Genomic DNA, 17,675 nt, shown 5'->3' on the forward strand with positions numbered 1-17,675 from the left:
GTCCTACTGCTGGCTGCTCTGCTTCCTGTGCTGGAGTTGAGTGTGGGAGAGCTGGGCCATCCTCTGACAGTCTGTTTTCTTCTCCAGTCCACTATATCATCTCCCCCATAATGCAGCATTCATCTGGTTGCTTCCTGTTTATTTCCTTGAGCTAAGCCTAAAAGTCACTTCCCTCCAGAAGAAGTGACTATAAATGTGTATATATGTGTAGGGAGGTGAAGGGTACGTCATGTGGTACCTGGTGGGCATCATTTGAACTATCCTTGGCATGTGACAGGAAGCTGTAGGAGAATTCTGAGCTGAGGTATGACCTGATCTGATATCTGTTTTAACATGATCGCTCTGGCATCTTTGTTGAGGATTCATTAGAAGCATACCAGGCCCGAAATAGGGAAGTGATGAGAGGCTACTGAGTTACACCAGACAAGAGGTGAGAATGGCTCTGTCCTGGGTAGTAGCAGAGGGAGTGCTGAGAAGTTGTCCACTGTGGTTGCATTTTGAAGAGAGAAATGACTAGATTCACTGACAGGCTAGACATTAGTGTGAGAGGAAGAGTCACATCCATGACCCTAAGGCTCTGGATTCAGCAAGGGGAAGCCTGGGGCTGCCATAACAAGTACCACCCACTGGGTGGCTTAAAGCAGCAGCAATTAATTTATCTCATGGTTTTAGAGGCTGAACTCTGAGATCAAGGTGTTGGCAGAGCCATGTGGTGGCTTGTCGGCAGTCTGTGGCATGACTCCATCTCTGTCTCCATCACATGGCTATCTTCTCTCCCCCATCTGTCTCCTGACTCTGTCCAAATTTCCTCTCCTGATAAGACTCTGGTCAGATTGGATTAGGATCCTACTCTAGTTTGGCCTCACCTGAACTAATCACCACTTTGAAGTTGTTGTTTATAAATAAGTTCACATTTACAGGATGAGTCTTAGGCTTGAACATATCTTTCGGGGGAACGTAATTCAATTCATAACAGATGAGTATCCATTTCCTGCAATGGGGAAAACTGTAGAGAGAATGGTTTTGGGATGGAGGATAAAGGTGGGGAAAATCGGAAGTACGGTTCTTGTGAAGTGCTGAGACATCTAAGTGGAAGGATGATTCAGTAGTCTGGAGTTCAAGAGCAAGGGCTAAGCTGGGGAGACCCATGGGAAAGTACTCTAAAATTACAGAAATGAAAGAGAGCATCAAGGGAGTGAGGCTGAATGGAAAAAGGAAGAGGCCCTGGGTAGTTGGGGTGCTCTGATGCTAAGAAGGAGCTGCAAAGGAGATGAGGTGGGGAGACATAAGAGTGCTTGCTCTTGAAGCCACTCTGGGAATGCATCTCAAGGACATGGGGGAGCTCTACTGGGCCAAATGCTGCAGGAAGATCTCCCAAGACAAGGACTGGGAACTGACCATTGGATTTAGCAACCTAGAGGCTCCTGATGACTGTGACAGTGGCCAGGTTTGTGGGTAGTGAGGCCCAGCCTGATTGAAGTGGGTTTAAGAGAAAGTAGGAGAGAAATTGAGGCAGTGGGTTAAGACAACTTTTTTGAAGAGTTTCATGATACAGGAAAGGAGAGAAATGGGAGGGTTGTTGGATGTGGGGGTGTGGGGACCAGAGTTTTGTTTCCTTTTGAAGATGGGTAAGATCACAGCATGTTTGCGAGTGCATGGAGATTAACTTGGCAGGAGTGAGGGCGACAAGTCGAGAACTGGTGAAGGGATATCCTGAGTAACTGGCTGGGCTGGGTCCCAGGATAGAGTGGAGAGGTGGCCTAGGCTGGAGTGAGGGTCATCCACAGAAGGGAAGGTAGGGCTTGGGTGGATGAGGAAGGTCTCCTCTGATAGCCTAGACTTTCTCAGTAAAGAAGGGAGCAGAAAGGATGAGGGGTGGGTACTAAAGTTGGAGAAAGAAAAGAGAGACACTGTCCTTCAGGAAGGTGAGAGACAAAGTGGACCAAGGGCCTGCACAATGATGGAGTGCCAAAGGGATGTGATGATGAAGGTCAAAAGAGACCTGTCATCAAGGTTTTGGGCCTCTCCAACCATGTTCAGCTTTGTAAGTGTAGCATGGAAGTGACATGACCTTTTCCAGAAGGTTGATGATGAAGGCAGAAGGAAGGATAGAAAGATAGAATGAAGATGGCTGTAGGAGGGTGGGTAGGAAGGCTTTTTATATTCCATTGAAAGTACAGTGGAAGAGCTAAGAAAGGAGAAGATGAAAGGGTCAGGGGGTGGGTAACTGCCAGAGCAAAATACTCCCCTTCCTTCCTTGGAGACTGACTTGAGAGGATATGGTACTCCAATCTGTGGTGGGCATCTAGGAGCATGAGGACAAAGCTAAACAACATATAAGAAAGCTGCCCTGGGCTCTGCTATTACTGAGCTGCTGCTGAATTAACACCCCTGGATCCACCTACTACCAAACTCTTGTTCTGTGAAATAATGTGCTGTCCTTATGGTTTGTGCTCTCCCTTTAGTTGAAGTTTCTATTATTTGTAGCCCAAATTATCCTAACTGGGAGGAGGAAATAAACCACTGTGATTTTCTATCACAAGTGGTCCTGAGCCTCCCGGCAGCCATGGTGGAAAGAGAAACAAGATAAATTGCAAAGCTTTCATTCTTAGTCAGGAAGAGCTTCTCAGGGAGTCATAATTTATTTTGCCCCTAAGGTCCCCATTTGGCATTGAATTGCCATGTGGGAGTTTATGGAAGGAACACTGTAATTGCCAGATTCAGGATAAATTTTCACAGGGCTTTTTCTTGAGACAATCAGGATTTAGATATAAGTGCAGAGACCTGGTCAAAGAGGCAGACTGCAGTGGGAGTGGAGTGGGCATTCCCACTGCTCCTGTCCTCCCCTCCCCAAATGGTCACACAACTCCCAGAAGAGAGGAGAACTTGGCACATATTAGAGCACAGACTGGAGAAATGACTGAGGGGCAGTTAGAATGGAGAGAGGAGGCTTTAGGCCTCAGAATGCCTGAGCAGGGGAGGGGAAGGCCCTGCCCTCGCCACTATAGTTAGTTAATGGTTAGTTAATGGGGATAAGAGGTGAGAGAAAGAAGTATGAAAGGGAGAGAAGTGGTGTCCACTGTGGGAGCCCCTGGTCTGTAGTGAACCTGGGATGGGGAGGAAGAAGCCAGAAACTTACTCTTTCCTGTCCCCCCTTCCCCCATTTCTTGTGACATGGGGTTCAGGCTGACTCCCACTGTGAAATGTCTGGGTCTCTTTCTCCTGTCCCGGAGGCAGGGGTCATATGTGTTTGCCCAGGCTCAGTGGAGGACTGGCAGCTCTTTGGTTCATTTCTGTAAGTACCATCAGGCATTTCCCACCCCCCTCCAAATGCTGGGCCACCTAACAGAAATGAAGTACTTGAACATTCAAACTAACCAAGCAGTTACTTGAGGAAGAGCATCTGCTTTGCCAAAGGAGTCACAGTAGATTTTCAGTGGAAAGAATGTATTCTTCCCATAGTCGTGTTTTCTGTGAGATGTTATGAATGGTGGCCTCCCACAGGATATGCCCACATTTTCACCCCTGGAAAAAGATGTAATTAAGTTAAGAATCTCGAGATGAGATCTTCTTGGATTATCTGGGTGGACCCTAACTCCAATAACAAGTGTCCTTACAAGAGATAGAAAAGAAAAAGTCAGAGAGAAGAGGAGAAGCCACATGATGATGGAGGCAGAGCTTGGAGTGATGCAGCCTCAAACCAAGGAGCACCAGGAGCCACCAGAAACTAAAGGAGGCAAGGAACAGATACCCGCACTCCCTTCCCAAGCCTTTGGAGGGAGCATGGTCCTGCCCACAGCTTAATTTCAGACTTCTGGTCTCCAAAATGATGAGAGAAAACATTTCTGTTGTTGTAAGCCATCAAGAATTGTGGTTCTCCATTACGGCAGCCACAGAAAACAAAGATTTTAATAGCTGTTACAAGAGAAAAAAAAAGGCCAAATACATCTGGGAGAGTTAAGCAGGAATCTTTACTGCAGAATGTCTTGAAGGCAAACCCTTGATTGGATGATGCGCCATTATTTTATGTATTACTAAGAAAGAAAAAATGTCTGAGATGGGACTTCCTGCCAGACATCCCTCCAAAGAGCTGGAACAATAAAAGGATACTCTGTCAACCTAGGGGAAAATGAAAAATAAACCTACTACACAGAAAAGAACCACAAGGACGCCCTTGCCCTTGCCCTTGACCCTGCTGGAGGGAGGGAGAAATACTACCTTTTGGCTCCCGGAGAGGTCTCAGGATCTGGCACTGCAGATCCCTGGTAGAAGCAAACACAAGCCCTCTCTCTAAGAGAACTCAACTTCAGTCCATGCCAATCAATGGTGATTACAAAAGGCCAATTGTTAGATGCTTCCCTATTACAGAGATGTCAAAATGTGGGCAGAAAAGTGCCACTTGGAATGGATGGAAGATGGTACATTTGATGCCTTGTGAACACCAAAGAGAATCAGAGCATCTGTGTCCAGCTTGGTGGTGGTCACCCAGGTCACCATTTAGTGAGTGCTGCGTGGGGCTCCACCTGCACCTGTTGCCTCACGATGCTCCTCCATGGGGAGCAGCTGCATTCCCAACATTTTCCAGCTGAAGAAATTGAAGCAACTAGCCTAAGTAATAAAAGCTGCAATAAGCAGCAAAGCTGGGCTTTGAGTCCATGCTCCTCTCCAGTCTCCTGAGGTGGTATCCATCAGATATTCTGTGAGGGATGCCTCCCCCACCCACTGAATCTAGCCCATTTACAAAACAAAACAAAACAAAAAGCAGCATTTTTCCCCCAGTAAAGTGCTTCCTGCCTAAACAGAGGCGATTTCTGAGTCGAATTTCTCTTTCAACACACTCCAAGAGGATGTGCAAAGCTCCCTGTTTTCCAGTAGTCTTGGCGGTACTGAATATTGCTGGGCTCCAGCTGGTTAACCTTGAACTTACTGTAAAGGCATTAACCCTGGACACAGGAACCCATAATTCAATGACATCTTTTCTGTGACTTTCTTCTCCTCTTTTCTGATTTGGGAAGATGTTAGTGTAACTGTCACATCTTGAGATTGGCATTTTTCTAAAAGTTGTGAAATATGACCGGGCTCAATTCACCTAGACCCCAACCTAGGGAAGCAGCAGGCCCCCCACCGCAGAACCCAGGCAGCCCTCCAGGGCCACCTAGAAGGCCAGACCCTGAATAAGTAGTAATAAATTCCCCGCCACCCCCCCCCCCCAGGAACGCCAGGCAAATTTTATTATAGATCCTATCACAATGCAAAGGGCTGGTACTTCTGTGATTGAGCTAATACTGTCACTGTATAAATCAAGAGGAGACCCACAAGAGGCTATTTGATTTAGGATGTTCATCTTGGGAATCTGAAGCCAAGATATTGCCAAGGCATATCTGTGACACATGGAAATTTTAGCCTGAAATGACCAGACTTACCAATAAAATAAATTTGGAAGCTTCCAAATAGAAATTCAGATGCCTTTAAGTCTCTTCTCAGTTCAGTGGGCCGAATCCCTTAATCTGCCAAATTATTATGGAAAAACCCTTATCTTCTGGCTGTCAAAATCACTGCTGTCCAGGAGGCACGCTCCTGGGAGGCATGCACTGTTTCCCAATAACATAGATGATGTGCATGTGGCATTATCTTGAAAAGGACCACGTACTTAAAGAATTAGAAGATGCATGGCCCAGGAGGGGTCTGAGAGACAGCAATATGTACTGGTGTACATATTTATGTACTGGTGGTATATCAGATGTATTGGTGGTGTTAAGTGATAGAGCAAGGCCTCTAATCCAGGGGGCTGGCTGGGCAGCCAGGGGGATGTCAGGCAGACTTAGGCTGAGAGTCCTAAATACTGTTTTTCTTTTATTTAATTTTTAATTGTGTTAACTCATGTACACTCAAAATTTCCCATTTTAACCACTTCTAAGAGTATAATTTGATGGTATTAATTACATTCACAAAATTGTGCTACCCTCACCACCATTCATTACCCAAGCTCTTTCATCTCCTCAAACAGAAACTCTGCACCCATTAAGCAATGATGGTTAAGAAACTCTGCACCCCACCTCCTTCCTCTGCCCCACCCCTGGTAACCTATAATCTACTTTTTGTCTCTATGAATTTGCTTATTCTTGGTATTTCATAAAAGTGAGATCATATATTTGTCCTTTTGTGACTGACTTATTTCATTCAACCTGATGTCTTCAAGGTCCATCCATGTTGTTGCATGTATCAGAACTTCATTCTTTTTCACAGCCAAATAATATTCCATTGTGTGTATACGCCACATTTTATTTACCCTTTCACTGGTTCGCGGACACTTGGGTTGCTCCCACCTTTTAGCTACTGTGAATAATGCTGCAGTGAACATTGGTGTACAAATAACTGTTCAAGTCCCTATTCTGATTTCTTTTGGTATCTGGACACGGTTTTTTCCCACCAGGAGTGTGGTCTTGCTAGGGCTGCCAACTTTGCATTAGAGCCTCGTGGGCCAGGGTAGGTGAGTTCAGGCCCTCCAAATGATGGAGATAAGGCACCTACATTCTGCAGTGTGGGTTGGGCCTGGTATGCCTGCCCAGAAAGCTGACCCCTCCCAGGGCAGAGAAAGCTGGAGAAGTCACCACTAGTGCAGAAATGGGAAGGTCATCTGGGAAATCAATCCCCAGGTACCAAGAAGGGCCTCTGTCAGGAGACCTTGTGAACATGGATTTGGTTTGTGTGGGTTGTGCCTCCTAATATACCCCCTATTCTCCCACCTCCATTAGGGGTGACTCACACCTTCAGAAAGGATGAATCATGTGGGTTGCGAAACCAAGGGCTCCTGAGAGGGAGGCTGGAAAGGACCTCGGGAAGTCATCTCAGAATCCTGCCCTCTCCCTACCTCCATTTGCCAAGTTACAGCAGCAAGAAAGTGAATTCTGCAAAGCACCCCAAACAAAAATGATTGCTCCTGGAGAGGGAGATAAGTACAGTCCCCGTACTTCAAAAAAGCAAGATCATATAATATTTGTCCTTTTGTGACTGGTTTATTTCATTCAACCTCAAGGCCTGCAGGCTGCCGGTTGCCTTTCTGCAGGGGGCCAAGGAATCCTGAGAGAGGTGGGGGAAGAGACCCTGCAGTAATCCTCACCTCTTACCCTTTGCTTGTTCATTCTTTCCACAATCCTCCAGGGTACTCCAAATACTTATCTACCAGATTCCAGGATGCTCCAGGCAGTGGGGTCAGGGATGATTCAACTCACTTTCCAACTAACTGGTCCCAGCAGAACTAGTGTTTTTTGGAAATGTATACACAATCGACCCAGCACAGACTATGGGGCAAGCCCTGGGCTCATAAAAACAAACGTTTATTGAGATGTTTATACTTTCATCCTCAAAGTAGCTGCTCTGTAGGGTGGATACATCGTCACCCCCATTTTACAGGTGAAGCACCAGGGTACAAGGACAGCAACCTGGCCAAGATCATGCAAATAATAAGAGGCTGGCCCGGGGAGTCACCTGTCCGCCCTAACTCAGTAAGGTGGGCTGCATCCTCCGTGCCTATCTACCAAATACCTCTGACCTGTGTTCAACACGCCCCTCCGGGAAGGATGGGCTCCGGGAGAGAGCCGTGGCCCAGTGCTTTCATGGGGGCTTCTCTTCTCTTGAACCCAAAACACTGGCAAGGCCACTGTTGCACCCTGAGGAGAGGACGGACGCTAGGCCTATCCCAGAGGACTTCGGTGGGTGCCAGCGGTCGCAAAGAGGCCCGACCGAGGCTCCCCAACGAGGTTGGGGTAAAGGGGCTCACCTGAAAGTGCCCCCCAGGGCCCTCATCCCCGCTCTTGGCGTAGCTCGGGGCCCAGGCCGCTGCTCGGGGCCGTCCGGGTCGCTCTGCCTCCCCAAAGCCACCAAGTCTGCGGAGAAGTTCCCGGGTGGCGGGGCGACTTGGAGGTCCTCCGGGTCGGCCGCATGAACGCGGTCCGGGGCGGCCTCCCGGCAGCGCGGGCGGGAACGCGCCGCGGTCGCCTCAGCCCTCCCTTGCTCCCCCGCGGCGGCGGCGGCAGTGGCGGCGGCGTTTCCCGGCGCCGAGCGGCTTTAAAAGGCAGCACCCCACCCCACCCCCGGCGCACTCGCCGCTCGGCGCCGCGTGAGCTTGCCGCTGCTATGCCTCCGCGAGCGCCGCCTGCGCCCGGGCCCCGGCCGCCGCCCCGGCCGGCCGCCACCAAGGCCCCCACAGTCAAGGCCGCCGCGAGGGGCGCACGGAGAGCCGGTAGGCCCGGGCTCGGGCCGCTCACGCCGCGCCCCTGCTCCTGGCTGCTGCTGCTCGCGCTGCCTGCCGCCTGCTCTGCGCCCCCACCGCCGCACCGCGTCTACACCAACCACTGGGCAGTGCAAGTGGTCGGCGGCCCGGTCGCGGCGGACCGCGTGGCCGCGGCGCACGGCTACCTCAACTTGGGCCAGGTGAGTTCTGTTGCCCCGCGCCGCCGAAAACTTTCGCGGGCGCAGCGGGCGCGGCGCGAGGGGGCGCCCCCTCCGCCTGCCTGGCTGGCAGCCGAGCGTGGGAAGGGGTTTTCCAGCCTCCGGCGGACGGCCGAAATGCCTTGCGGGGGTTTGCCCCAGGAGCGCATCGCGCGGGACGCTCGGCAGAGAGGTCGCAGTGAGCCGCGTGGGCGCCCCAGCAGACCCCGCACGCCGGGGGCGGGCCCCTAGGCGGTGCCACACCTCTGGCGCTCTGAAGGGTGGCTCCCGGAGCCGGGGCTGGCGGGGGACACCTGCCTGCTGATTGGGAGAGGGGAGCTGCTTTCAGTGTCCCCACTCGCCTCGTGGCCTCCGAGTCCCCACCTAGTGGCGCCGATCCCCTCTGCTCTCGATTGCCTGCGCGGGGTCCCGGACCTTCAGAAGGCACTGGGGTCGCGGGAGTCACTCCGCAGCAGGCGCGTGACCCATTGTTGGTGGCCGTGGCTCCGCGGAGAAGGGGTCCCGGGGCCTGTGCCCGGGACTGGGCCGCCGTCGGAGGTGGCCTGAGCTACACAGCCATCCGGAGATCGGCAGCCGCTCCCCGGAGCTGGAGGCGGAGGATCCTGCGTTAAAATCCCCTCTGGGCAGCGAAGGAGGCCCTTTGTATCTGGGGTCGTGCCCTGTTTCCAGGGCGGCTCTCTGCGCTCTAGCCCTGTGACCTTAGGCGAATTACTTCCTTTTCTGAATCTCTGCGTGCTTCTCTGTAGGAACTGGGACAGCTCCTGCCGCGTGTGGTTGTTGGGACCGTCCAGTGATGCCCAGTAGAAAGCTCTGGGCGTGGGGCCTGGCCCGCTGCAGGCGGATTGCTGGGAAGCCGGGAGCTCTCCCGTGGCCTCGGCGCCACTGCGGCTATTTAACCAAAGAGACCAAGACCTGGGCAAGAGAGCAGCCAGGGGGTCTCTTTCTCCTGTCCCAACTCCTGGGCGTGTCGAGGGGACGGGTTGAGGATGGGCTTCAGCAGGTATGCAGTCCCACCGGGAGACCTCTCCATGCAGTTAACAAATCATAGCAAACTACACTTTCAGAGGATCAAGTGAAGCGACAAGAAAGTGCTGCTTCATAACTCAAACCCTAGTGCCAGGCAGTGTTAAGTCTAGTTTCATCAGTGTCTGTAACAGAAGCCAGAAAAGTGTGGTGTGACCCTAATGTAAGTGGCTTTTCTTCTGCATCCTGAGTCCACAAGTATGAGGCTGATGTTGCTAATGTGAGCTGTGGCTTTCTGGAAAAGTAGCATGGAGACTTTACAGGGCTGACCAGGGTTTATCTGAAGGAACACAGTCACACCTTTCCTATGACCTTTTCTCTCTCTCTTTTTTTTTTTTTCTTTTCTTTTACAATTTTGACTGCTCAGGTCTTTTCAAACATCAGTGATTGAAGATGTTGCCTTTGGGTAGCTGTGGCTGCAATTTGATAGGTAGCTCCTAAATCTTTCTGAGTGATTGTTCCCAGTGAGGAAGGTGGCCCTAGGGCTGCACCCCATTCTTTGCTCCTCTTGCTTGCTAACCCCAGCTTAGCTGCTCTGTCCTGGTGGTCCAGCAATTTGTCTTCAGCTAAAAGTGACTCTTAAACTGCTTGGTAAATTACAAAGAACCCAGACTTCGGGCTTTTATAATTAAAACAGCAGAGGGGGAGCTGAAGTTGAATGTGAGCTCCTGGATACAGCAAGAGACAGGCAGAGAAGGGCATTGAACTCTCCTCACAGTTCCTTCCACTGGCCTCACAAATGGTTGATCCCTGGCCATGCCTGTGGGGGTGGGAGAGAAGGTCTCTCCCTGCATACATGGCACCCCAGCTCCCAGGATATGCTGGGGGGTATATTTCAGAGTCTCTCAGCTCTAAGGATGGGGGTGGGGTATCTCTCAGAGTCCCCTAGCTTTGGGGTGGGGGGATGTCTCTCAAAGTCCCCCAGCTTGGTTGGATGCAGCCAATGAAGTCACTCATTTCGGTTGGCTCTGTGCTGGGGTGACACTGTGGAGACATAGCAACCTGAGGAAGTAGTTTGTTGGGAATACAAGCCATCTCCAAGGTAGACAGGGCTCCCTGGTGAGATTGCTCAAGGAACACCTATTATTCCTCATTCCAAACCCGCATTACTGTCTAAGTGCACTGCTAATGTGGAAAAGGCCTGGAGCATTCTAGCCTCTACCCACTCAGTGAGCACTCTTTAAAGACCTTATTTGCCTTTTAACTGGGAGAGTTTGTGACTCATAAATATAAGACGTAGATAATATTAGTTTTGATTTATAGATGAGTAAACTGAGGTGAAGCAAGGAAAGGAGGTAGTTTGCATTCAACTGGTAAGCATGTGTCACCTCTGACAATTAGGTCCCCTGCTTTCTGTCTCCTGCTAGATCTCCTTTCTAAATGGGCAATTAGTGTTATACTCTATACCTCCCCTGACTCATGGCCTTGGCTTTCTCATGGAGCCTGTTGTGCTCCAAGTCCTTGCACTATTGTTACTTTCTTTCACACAACTGATAACTTGATTAAGTTTATTTTACCTGGTCCAAAGGCAATGTAGACAGTTGGTGGTTCATCTTTCATGAATCTTGGATCCCTTTGAGAGTTTGATGAAGATTATGGGTCCACTCCATTGAAAAATCTGCACTGCCAGGAGCAAGACAAGGTCACCTATTTTCCTTTCTGTCTTTATACTGGAGGTTTTTGCTAAAACAAATTTTTAAAAAGGAATAAAGATTTGAAATAGTCAAAACTGCCATTGTGGACAGATGACTTAAGTCCATATGTGCATAATCCAAGAGAAGCTAAAGATTAAGTATTAGAACTAATGAGAGAGTTGAACAGATTGTTTAATCAACATTAGCTACCTATAGAATAGCAACATCCAAGTAGATAAAAGAAATTATAATTCATGCTCACATAAAACTACAAGATACTTAGAAATAAATCTAAAAAAAATTTGTGAGACTTTTATGGAGAAAATTACAAAATATTTTTTAACAGGATTGATAAAAGAAAGTCTAAGTGGAGAGAGACACTCTGTTCAACTATGGGAGGACTGAATCTCACACTTCCTCCCAAATTAATCAGTAAATTCAATGCAATCTAGTTTTAAGTCCACAGCAGGATTTTACATGGACTACAAAACCATACAGATTATAAAATTCATGTGAAAGGGTAAGGACTAAGGATACCTAAGACAATTCCAAGAAAAAAGAACAAAAGGAAAGGAAGCTTGCTCTACCTGGTAGCAAGACTTATCCTAAAGCTGTGGTCCTCAGAAAACTGATTGTCCATCAGTAGGATTAACCCAAGTATCCACAGGAACTTGTATAGGCAGGCAGAAGACTGACAACTGGATTGAGGAAGGATGGGCTATTTAATAAATGATGCTGGGAGAAGTGACTCTCTACAAGGAAAAGCAATTTGGTGCTTACCTCACAATATAATATAACAATCATTTCCAGATAGAGTTCAAGATCTGAATGTGCATAAAACTTTTAGAAATACATATAGTACAATATCTTTATGCCATTGGGAAAGGAAAGGATTTTTTTAAACAAGGCACACAGAGAACTACTTAGAAAAATTTTAATGTATCAATTTTTAATTGATACATTTACATTTTTAAAAAATTGTATATAATAAAGGCATCTTAGCAAAGTTAAAAAGCAATTAATCAGCTCAGAAAAGTGTTTGTTGCATATCTAATAAACAACAGATTCATATCCAAATTATTTAAAAACTATAAATCAATGAGAAAAAGATGAACACCAAGTAGAAAAATGGGAAAAGTATATGAATGAGGAAGTCAATGAAGAGGAAATCCAATGGCCAATAAACATAAGGAAATATTTTCTACCTTACTAGAGATACAGTCTCTGGGCAATGGAACTTAAAGGTAATAATCAGATACCATTTCACACCTATTAAACTGGCAAATGTGGAAAAATGTTAATTTATATCAAACATTGTCAAAGATGCTACCTCCAGGAACTTGCAAATGCTGCTGGTAGAAATTGGTGTAAATACTTTAGAGGGCAATTTGGCATTGCCTAGCGAGGGCAGATTGGACCAGCAAGACTACCTGTAGGGCTATCTTTGAGAGAAACTCTTGAAATATGGCATAGGAGACATGTGCAAGACAGAGCCCCCGCTTTTTTTTCCAAATGAAGAGAAAGTTTAAATATCCATCAATAGAGGAATGAAGAAATCAAAATAGTTGCACTCTTGGAATATATGGTTAAAAATAAACTATATTATGTATTCATTTCTATTGATAAACACATGCATGTGTATCAATATAGATAAATCCCAGAAATAATGTTGAGTAAAAAAGGCAAGTGGAAGATGTGTAATATTATAGTATTTATGTAAGCATTTACAAACATAAAGGACTGCTACATTGCTGATGAATGCTTACATATTTAGCAAATGTATAGAAAATCAGTTGAAAGGATACACAGCAAATTCTAGTTGTCACTGGCCTCTAAGAGGGGAGGGAGAGAAAAGAAACCGGGGAGAGGAACTTTAAACTGGATCTGCAATTTTCTAATTCTTAAAACACATGTATATGTGTATATGTAACATATAGACACTATCTACTAAAATGTGTTTTGTCTCTATATACTACACTATATACTAAAATGTGCTTAGTCTTCTAGGGCTACTGTAATGAAGTTCCACAAACTGCATGGCTTAAACCAACAAATATTTACTATCGTACAGTTCTGGAGGCCAGAAGGCCAAACCTCAGACCTGTAGGAGAGAGTCCTTCCCTGCCTCTCTCAGTTTCTGGTGTTTGCCAGCAATCCTTGGCATTCCTTGGCTTATAGATGCATCACTCTGTGTCATAGGCATTCTCCCCTGTATCTAGATGTGTCTCCTCTCCCTTTCTTATAAGGACACTAGTCACATTGGATTAAGAGGCCACCCTACTCCAGTTTGACTTCTTTTTCAAATTTAACTAATTCTGTCTGCAATGACCCTATTGCCAAATAATCCTTACAGGTCCTGGGGTTTAGGATCTCTGCATATCTTTTGTGGGGGAGACAATTCACTCCATAACAGGCATTTGCATTTTTCTTTCTTTGTATCAGGATATATTATATATAGTGATCATCTTCATATGTACATACATGCACATATGCATACACATTCACATGCACATATACACCTACACACATACACATACAATTACACAGATATACATAAAATGTCAAAGGGGAGAAAAGAAAAAGAAAAGCATATTTCACACACACACCCTATTTTGTTCTGAGATCACCTGAAATATATCTGGACCTGTGAGCCCCAGGGGAAGAGAACTTGCTTTAGACTAACCAGATTGGGCCTGTCTACTTGTCCAGGAAATGATGAACCTGGACATCAGAATACCTGGCATAGGTCACCCAGCAATTTGGAAGCAAGGCTGGACCCAGAACCCAGGCATCCTGGCTCCCAGCCCACTGCCATTTCTCTCCCCCATGCTTCTTTCTCCCTTGGTGGAGGTAGGCCCCCACTAACCTTTGTGCCCCTTTGACACTGATGACTTCTAGAAAAAAACAAGTTGTTTACATGAAGACAATGGCAGCAAGCTATTCTCCGAAAACTGAATCAAAACAGCTCAGTGTCTGCAGCTCTTGGAAGTGATGTTTATCTTGTGAGTTGCTCTTACACACCATACTTTCCCTTGCATCTTTGTTCTGCCTGGAGTATTGAGTTAATTTGTTGGTTCTGAGCCTGAACATAAAAAGGCAGGCTGGCAGGGCCCTAAAAGATCTAAGAGCTTTAAATGATTTTGAACTTGCCTTAAATAGTTTTACTTAAAATAGCTACTAAGTAGGACATACCTGGCCCAGAATTTCAGGTGGACCTTCATAGTTCATTTGTAAGCAAAGGAAAACAGTTATGCCACAGACAGCCTGCTCTTGTAATGAAAAAACAAGTTGAAGCCTTCACCAAGCAAGAAAATAATGGGCCAGAACTTGTTCTGACGAGTGTCAGAGGCTTGGGAGGGGCCTGGGGAGAGCCCAGAATAGCAGTCACCTACATCCTTATTCTCTGGCATTGATTTTTAGTCTGACCCTCTCTTGCTTTTATGATCTAAGCCAAGAGCTGTGCTCACGACTGACCTGGGAATAGAAAAAGAGAAGTTCTGGGTGGGAGCTGAGGGACACAGACAAGACTGGCATTGAGGAGCTCCATGGATCATACATTCCCATTTGAGATATTGATTCAGATGGTAATAGAGTCCAGTGGACATTGGAATATCCAAATCATTGGGCTGGGGTGGGCAGAGATAACCAAATGTGAGCTGGTTATAGCCCATGGAACCCAGTATAGCTCCAGAAGGCAGTGTCCCAAAGGGAAAGCCAGAACCAGGCCCGAGCTGATAGCTTAGGCACCCAGTCCGCTGGAAAGGTTAGAGTTTCTCTGGGCAGAAACCAAGGGTGCAGATCAAAGACACCATTGTTGCCAGGGTATGGGGAGCCTGGAACTATTGTCTGGGGCTTCCTCCCCAGCCTGGGACTTTGGGGAGCAACAGGGCCATTGAGGGAGCCTGGATGTCAGAGCCTTTCCTCCAGTGTCTGCCAACTTGAGGACATCTGGGGATATCCAGAGCACTTTTGAGTCCCTGAGCCTCTCATGGATTTTGCCATCTGAAATATAGCAGGCCAGGTAAGGGGCCTCCAAGTCCTACTTTCGTGGGTGCCCCTTCCCAGCTCTGGGGACCATGTCCAGCCTTTGCATTGACCAGGAGGCCTGATGTTCACATTGTGCAGGTGAATGTTTCTGGGGGTATGCATGTGGGGTGGGGGTGGGGTGGGCTGCTCTCAAGCATGAGCCTTGTCAGACAGCAGCCCTGCAGGGAGAGGTCACCAGCCCTGTTTTACGGTGACCAAACCTTAGGTCCGCTTAGATTCTAAGGCGCTGCTAATTACAAAACAATGGGTGATAAGGCTAGCCCCAGCCCACATCCTCTGATGCCCATCTCTCCTTTGCAAAGAAAAGGTAAGCTCTCAAATGGGAAAGCCTCTTGGCCTTTCCTCACCCACTGACAAATGAGCCTCCGTGGACTCCACTGGCTGCCATGTCTTCTTCCCCTCTTTCTGACTGTGACACACACACAATCACACACAGGCATACAAACACACACAGGTATACACTCACACGTATGCAGACACATTCACACTTATGCAGACACACCATGGACACACACACAGACATACATGGACACATACCAGTACTTATACAGACACATGCATTGATACACATACATACCCCCTTACCCAGGGACCCAGTGAAGTACAGTCACATTTTTCTGTCTGGGAGAGTCTATGCTGACTCCTCCTCAGCATGGAAACCTACTCACATCTCTCCATAATAGAGGGGAGAACCCTAAGCACCTTTTGGTCCTCCTTGGGTGTCATACTCATTGCTCAAACTCTGCAGTTACAAACCTCCTTCTCTCTGTAAGGGTACCATCATCTGCCCGATTGCCTAAGCTAGACCCCTGGGAATCTCTTGGCCTCTGCCAGCAACCTGTTCCTCACTTCCTGTATGTAACCAAACTCCCTGCCTAAATGGCTCTGAGGCCTCTATCCAATACTCCTCCCCAAGCCCACTGCCCAACACAGGCCCCTGCCCTCCTCACCTCCTGTGTTCTGCGCTGTCCCTTTCCAGCCCTTCCTCTCTTTTTAAGATGATCCTATTCCTCTCCTGCTTAAAACCCCTTAATAACTTCCCACTGCTTTTCCAACGAAGGCCAAGCTCCAAAAATGCCGTCCAAGGCCCCACATGGCCCCCTACCCTGCCTTTCACACTCCCTTTTCCCACCTCATCCCCAGCTTCAGCTATCCTGAACCCCTTTCTTATCCTCTGGGTTATGTTTAGGCTTTGTTATACTCTTCTTTCTGCCTTGAAGAGGTTTCCCCATCCATCCCTCAGCCCCTCAGCTTCCCCATATCAGCCCCACTGTTTTCTTTCCCACTTCAGGCCTGCCCCGATTTCCCCGGCCCAGGGGAAATCTTCTCTTCTGACCTCTTCTGGGTCCTAAGCCCCTTGCCACCTTGACACAACCCACTGACTTATCGTTTCTCCTCTTGGTCTCTGAGTGAACTCCAAAGTTGATCCTTCGGCTGCTCTTTCCAAATCCATTTCTGCCTTCTCTCAGATTGCTGGGAAGTCACAAAGGGTAGCCCACGGCTGGCACATTTTCATTTATTCCACAAGTGTCTGTCATGTGCCCAGTTCTCAGTGGAGCAAAATGTGATTCCTGCCTCTTAGTGGAGGGCAGGGGTGGGAGTGTGAGCAGGTGCAGTCAGGCTCATAGTGTTTAAGCGTCCATTGACGGAACCATCTCCACCTACTGCCTTTTTAATGTTTTTCCCCTTAAACTTTATTTTTAAATAATTTCAAACTTACAAGGACGGTTGCAAAAGCAATACAGACCCCACACAGAGAACTCCATTTGCCTTTTTATCTTAATCTGGTGCTTTTCAGAGCAACCCAGTGGGTTGATTCCTTCTGCCTGTGTGTCTGTGCCTGGGATGACCCTCCATGCAGCGCACTCTGGTTTTCTTGCAGGTCAGGTCAGCACGGTGCCCTGGAGCCCAGAGTGGACACTCTACATACAGCTGGCCCTGCCATCTCTGTCAAATCGTTAGTCTCCCCATGATCCTTGGGTCCTTCTGCTTTGAGGACCGTGGAGCCCAGTGGCAGGTGCAAGGGCCTCTGTCCGGTCCTGCTAAGGATGGGTGAGGAATAGCCCATCAGTTGTCGGGAGCCTCACACTCCATGAGGTGGGATTGGCAGCCTCAGGTTCCCATGGTAACCAGCCCATCAAAGCCCTCAGTGTAGAGGCGATGGCATCGTGGAGAAGAGAGTCTCATTGTCTCTTCTTGGCTGCCTGGACACAAACAAGCTGTGCTCCACTGGCGCAGCCACCCTGATGCCAATGCTACTGGCTCTGCCTCACTGTACACAGAACTACTTCCTGAATTTGGCCTAAACCAGGCCATCGATTTCCATTCCCTGACATTTCTTGGGGCCTCTTGACTTTCTGTCCCTGGCCAGTGTCATGCACTTACAGAGTCTGTGTTGGGTAAATCAGTCTTCTCAGTGGGAAGAAATAGGCTGACTGGTCCAGACTCTTGAAGCTCCTAGTGTTGAGTGGTCCTCCAGGCGGTTGTACTGTGGTGTCAGATGTCAGTGGTCATGTCTGT

The 17,675-nt window shown here is 48.0% G+C and overlaps 1 protein-coding gene across 2 annotated transcripts in view; it reads left to right on the forward strand.

Annotated features, from left to right (window-relative positions):
• The first annotated feature begins 1,612 nt into the window (after positions 1–1,612).
• PCSK6 (proprotein convertase subtilisin/kexin type 6) overlaps positions 1,613–17,675 on the forward strand; it is a 229,216-nt gene continuing 213,153 nt past the window's right edge. For both annotated transcript variants that reach the window (XM_004462109.5, XM_004462110.5), the window contains exon 1: positions 1,613–8,433. In XM_004462109.5, the coding sequence (XP_004462166.3) occupies positions 7,942–8,433 (492 nt within the window). In that variant the 5' untranslated portion in view covers positions 1,613–7,941. The remainder of the gene's footprint in view (positions 8,434–17,675) is intronic.

The sequence above is a fragment of the Dasypus novemcinctus genome, chromosome 3 (assembly GCF_030445035.2).
Source record: "Dasypus novemcinctus isolate mDasNov1 chromosome 3, mDasNov1.1.hap2, whole genome shotgun sequence".
Taxonomy (NCBI): domain Eukaryota; kingdom Metazoa; phylum Chordata; class Mammalia; order Cingulata; family Dasypodidae; genus Dasypus; species Dasypus novemcinctus.